The following is a 5,758-nucleotide window of genomic DNA, read 5'->3' as shown; positions in this document are numbered from 1 at the left end:
ATTTATTTATTTTTATTTTTCCACGATTTTTTCGAAAAAATTGCCTATAAAAGAAAGGTCTGAGTACTACTCGCGATTTTATCTTTTTGCTGAAAAAATTGCGAAAAAACGATAATATCGCGATTTTAACAACACTGGTAGAGATGACCTCCAAGTGATTTGTCAGACATGGGCCCACACACATCAGAATGAATGAGGTCTAATATCTCTTTAGACCTAGTTTCACTATTCAGAAATGGCTTTCTTGTATGTTTTCCCAAAGAGCATCCCTTACACACACCTTCATGATCTAACTTCATATTGGGGATGCCATGAACCATTTGACTAAGAGTAGGGATAACCTTGTAATGTAGATGACCATACATCCTATGCCATAGCTCAATGGGATTGATCTCCATGTGAACCAAAGCTTGAGGAGGTGGTGTAATAACTCTATAAAGGCTTCCTTTACGAACTCTATTAACCCTAGCTTTATCAATGCTAGAGTCTTTTCCCCAAACCAATACTTTTACATCAACAAAAGCAACTCTATCCCCTTTATCTTCTAAGAAAGAAATAGGAAGCAAATTCTTTTTCAGACCTGGAACATATAGTATGTTGTTGAGGTGCAACTTCGATCCATTTTCTAGCTTCAACGATGTTGATCCTAGGCCTCTAACATCATAGATTTTGTTGTCACCCAATTCCACTGCATGAGAAGATGGCTCCTTTGATAGTGTATGAAGTTGTTTACTTTATCCTGTCATGTGCCTTGATGCTTCACTATCAATGGTCCATGCATTCTCATCACTAAGAGAACTTGTAAGAACAATCAACAACCCTTGACTTTTGACCTTTTTGAATAAGTAGTGGATGACCTTCTTGATCCAGCTTCCAGCAGTGTTGATACCCATTCTCGTGTAGTTTATCAAAGAGGGAGAATCCATGTTCATTCCTTTTGAGCCAACAAAGTGATTTTTCAACCTTTCTTGACCTTAGCTCTGATTCCATGTTGAGAAACCAATGCAAGTAGATTAGGGTTTGATTCCTCTTTCTTGATAACTACTTGTGAGTTATTTTGGCTTCTTTTACTACTTTATTATCTTATCTTTCATCAAACAATTACCATATTATGTGTGTATGAAGATCACAAAAACACAAGACACAAGATACAGGCATTATGCCAGAGCAAAACCCCTCTCAAGGGGAAAACCCAGTCAAAAATTCTCTTCCTTCAATATTTTTTCTTTGAGACTCTTCAACCTAGACAAAGACCAAACCTTCCATCCATACCAAGTCATCCCTTCTAGATCTTCGACCCCTTTGCAGCAACACTTCCACCCCAGCAACTTCGACTATGTAGCAACTTACGACATCAGGCAGCAATTGGAAGCAACAACACTTGGAAGACTTCGATCTCCCAAACTAGGGCACGAGAGAGAGGGAGTAGCACCAAAAATTCAATTTCTTCCTTCTCCTTAGCCTTGACCCAACTCGCACTTCCTTTGACGTCCTTGATCCACTTTGCACTTTTCCTAGCTTCACTAGAGATATCGAACTTGCTTGAGATGAGATGCTCCAAATGAATTTGATCTCCTTCTATTTATAGGCTCCAGGTGAGGTCGAATTGGTGTCCCTTAGGCCAACTTGATCTCCTTTAGGTTGACTTGATGTGGAGGTTACATAAATCATATTTGAATCAATAATAAACTTGTTTACATGATTTCAAAGCCCAAGAAGGGTCCCTTTAAATGTACAATGACTTTATTGACTCAATATTAATCCTAGGAGTCCACAATGGGGACTTTGTCTAATATAATGATGACCCAAGCATGAAACCCATGCTTTAATAAGTCATTGATACAATAATTTTTTTTCTTTATTCTTTTGATAAGTACATTACAAGATTACTCAAATACATTAATGAAGACCGAACCTACTTACATTTTCCAACAGGATCCTCCATAATTATGTCTGGTATTGAGTTCATGCATTCAACAGGCCTCTCATGCAGTGGATTCTTGTGTGGGCTTTGGCAGGCAGCCCCTGGACAATTCTATGGGTACTGTGGTTTCCCTGACTCCAAGAATGTTCCTGGAGCTTAGTTGGGTTCCTTGAATGCTGCTCTAATGAAACTATTAAGTGTTGTGGGAATATCCTTTCTTCTGCACTGGTTTGTGTGCCCTTGGCTACTTTAACCAAAGATTGATGTCAATTGCAATCGGGTACCTGGCGTCCTGGTGCCATTCATGCATTGTCTTCCCAAATTTGTTCTGGGTTGCCAATTGGACCTCCAGTCGTGGTGTATTAATTGCTTGCTCATATTTTGGCTCTTGAGTCAAGTGCATTGATTCAGTCTGCTTTAGTGACTGGAAGTGTGCAGGGGTGGGCTGCTCTGAAGAATGATCAATTGCAGTAGCAAACTCTGTTAGTTGGTTTAAGCATTGTTATAGCTTTTATTATAAAACAAAATATATATATATATATATTATATATATTTCACTGGCTTGACAGGGAAATTTTGTTGGTTTGAATATCAAGTAGCAAAGGTGCATTCTCTGAGTCAATGTTGCACGAAGCGGGAGCGAAGCGGAAGCGCGGAGCGCGGAAGCGTCATTTTCCAAAAATCTAGGAAGCGAAGCGTCCACGGAAGCGTCTGCTATATATATATATATTTTTATATTTTTTTGCATTTATACTCAAAACAAACATCCCAAATACCAAATTAATTGTAGAAGACATGAAAACATGCATATTTTTGCATAAATCAAGATAGATATGGCATCCATGATTCCATTGTAGTTACTAGTATGTACAACAATCATCTATATTCTAGCTATTACAAACATACATCAAATTTTTAAGCATATTATAAAACATAAAACATTTAAGCATATTATAAAACATAAAACATAGAGCATATTATGATTTATCTAGCAAGTGAGCAACTGTCAACATTTGTCATGTCCAAAATTCAAATAATAATGTTTACAAAATATGTCACTTGGTCACCGCCAAGCCAAAAAGGTTCAAAATTCAAATTCACAAGTCTACAAGTCTAATGAGTAATCTATGACAAAAAGAAGTAGATTGTGAATATATCTACTAATCTCTCCTCCTTCCACCACGAATAGAACGTGATGGCGGGCCTCCACGTGGTGGCAATGAAGAAGATGGTCCCTGTGTAAGTCGTGGCACTGGAACTGATGAAGAAGAACCCCCTGCCGTTGGTGTTGAACCATGGAACCTAGAAACCAAGGGACCAGATGGGGGTGGGGGTTGTGGCATATCAACACCCGTGTCATCATCCTAGAATCGCTCAAAAAATTCATGCAAAAAAAAAAACACTAGTTAACAAAAAAATTAAAAACATGAATTAGAGAAATGCTTTATAAGGGAAAATTGGAAAATTCATACCACAATGGACATACCTGGATAAGAGAATCCTCTAATTGCTCTAGTCGCAACACTCCATCCTCCAAATTGGGCTCCTCTGGATTCTTGTCCCAAGTCAACAAGTCTTTATTAGACTTTGCATCTTCACAGTAATGGGACAACAATCGCAAGTTGTAATGAACATAAACCAAGCTCTCTGCCCGGTCTAAATTCAACCTGTTCCTTTTAACACTGTGGATGAAAGAATAAGAGCTCCAACACCTCTCTGTAGAAGAAGTGTTTACCACCTGTGATAGCACCCGCAATGCCAAACTCTGTAGAAGTGGAGTAGGCCCTCCATGCATGTTCCACCACTCAAGAGCAGAAAAATGCTCTCGATCTTGAATTGCATGCATGCTCCCAAATGGACCAGTGTTGCTCGTATAGTTGCTCACCTGTCTCCGTACCAATGCAGCCTCCTCATTATCAGCTATTAATCTACTCAATGCAGCCATATATTTTTCGTGAACCTCTTTATCTTGGTGTGGTTTTTTCTTGCTTCCCCCCCCAGGTGCTGGTTTTGAAAGCCATGATGGATGATAGTATTTAGGTGTCAAAACATATGCTAATGCATGCAATGGAACATTTAGCATATCCCATCGGTTTTCCACCTCTTCACGAATATAATTGTACAAGGTGGTATCTCTAGGCTCAACAATGTCTTTAATCTGCCCCAACATGCTATCCATTTGCTCATACACCTCCCCAATTACTGGTCGATCTGAATCTGCAAACTTGATCATGTAATAAATTGGTTTGGTGAATTGCAAAACATATTTAACCTGTGACCAAAAGTAACTGTCAAGAACAGTGTCCTTGACTTCATTAGCACCATCTGTGTCAGTGTTAATTTCATCCCATGTTTCAGCACACACCAGATTAGTTAAAGCTTGTCTCACCCTCACTAGCCGCCTAAAGGTGAGGTAATAACTAGCAAATCTTGTCTTTGCAATTTTAAGCAATTGCAACTTGGAGTAAGTGCCATAGAAGTAGTTTACCCTTGTATGCCCTGTGATGAATTTAATGAGCTGCTTCCCTTTCCTGTAAACCTCAGCAATCCACCCACAATCTTTGTGTTTCACAATATCATGCATCAAAAGGTTCAATGTGTGAACCAGGCACCCAGACCAAAAGATGTGTGGATGAGTACGCTCAATAATTTTTCCTGCTAACTTACAATTTGCTGCATTATCTGTGATCACTTGAACCACATTATTCGGACCAACATCTTTGATTGATTTCAATAGGAGATCTGCAATGTTTTGTGCAGTTGCACTGATGGAGGAGGAGTCATGAGATGCAATAAATACTGCACCACTAGAAGAAACACCAAGAACATTTATCAAATGTTGATTTTTAATATTTGTCCACCCATCTGATACAATGGATACCCCAGAATCCACCCACTCATGTGTAAAACGTGTCAAAGCTCTTTGAACCTTAGCTTTTTCTCTTTCTAATAACACTGTTCTAGCTTTCTCATAGTTGGGGGTCTTGTATCCTTTTGGGGCTTCATTGATGGCCTTTACCATTTCATGCCAATAGGGAGAGCGAAGCACATTGAATGGTACACCGCAAGCACAAAGAAAACGGACTATCTTTCCATCCACATCATCCCTCCCAGCAACATTAAGGAAATCCCCTATTGTTTTTCTACCTCCAGAGGTTGCAAAAGTACCATGAGGAGATGGGCAACTACCAAATTTAGAGGTTGCACTTGATTCAGAATGAGTTTTTTGTTTCTTGTTTTTTCGTTGTGCAGCCATCTCTATTTGGATGTATTTTTGTGTTTGTTCACTTGAAATGTTTGGGCAAATGGTTACCCCCACAGAACCCTTTTTTTCATCACTCTCCAACACCCCACAAAGATGCCTCCTCAGACGGGTATATGAACCCGTATATGGTTTTCCTCCATGACAACCATGAGGGCACAAAAATTTGTAAGATCCACCACCCTTTCCCCCTTCAAGTTTGGTCACATAGTTCCACAAGGGATTTGATGTACCTTTCCCATCTTGTGCTTCAGTGTCCCCTTCAAGTTCATCCCCTTCCTCTTCAAACCCTTCCTCCTCATCATACATTGGGTCACTACTATTAGGACCAAGTTCATCCCCTTCCTCTTCCCCTCTATTCCTCACCCTTGCCATCATTAAAACCAAGAGTGGAATGATACATAGAAGCCAAAAGAACACCATCTTGGAATATGGATATAGGTGGTGGACAACCTGTAAATAAAGGAGCAAGTAGAAACAATGGGAAAGAGTAGGAGAGGGAGGAGAAAAATACAATTTTTTTTTCAAAAAAACAAGGGAGTTTGGGGTTTGAACTTACCTCTTTAGCTCTT

At 39.4% G+C, this 5,758-nt stretch overlaps 1 protein-coding gene across 1 annotated transcript; it reads right to left on the bottom strand.

The window, feature by feature from the left end:
• Positions 1-2,935: 2,935 nt before the first annotated feature.
• LOC149140041 (uncharacterized) lies at positions 2,936-3,719 on the bottom strand. The gene is made up of 2 exons (XM_089450880.1): positions 3,411-3,719; positions 2,936-3,288 (listed from the first exon to the last, which is right to left on the bottom strand). The coding sequence occupies exons 1-2, from the start codon at positions 3,717-3,719 to the stop codon at positions 3,085-3,087; spliced, it is 513 nt and encodes a 170-aa protein (XP_089307006.1). The 3' UTR covers positions 2,936-3,084.
• Between the last annotated feature and the right edge of the window lie 2,039 nt (positions 3,720-5,758).

This window comes from Pinus tabuliformis, chromosome X (assembly GCF_031772625.1).
Source record: "Pinus tabuliformis cultivar Carrire ecotype Pingquan chromosome X, CPIR1, whole genome shotgun sequence".
Lineage (NCBI taxonomy): Eukaryota > Viridiplantae > Streptophyta > Pinopsida > Pinales > Pinaceae > Pinus > Pinus tabuliformis.
The sequence above is the reverse complement of the archived record's forward strand: the minus strand, read 5'-3'. Positions and strand labels throughout refer to the sequence as shown.

Bases quoted from the DNA above. Each gene is read 5' to 3' on its own strand.
- LOC149140041 (XM_089450880.1), bottom strand. From the start codon at position 3,719: ATGCATGGAGGGCCTACTCCACTTCTACAGAGTTTGGCATTGCGGGTG. The intron at 3,289-3,410 runs GTATGTCCATTG...GAGCGATTCTAG, and splicing joins TAGAGGATTCTCTTATCCAG to GATGATGACACGGGTGTTGA.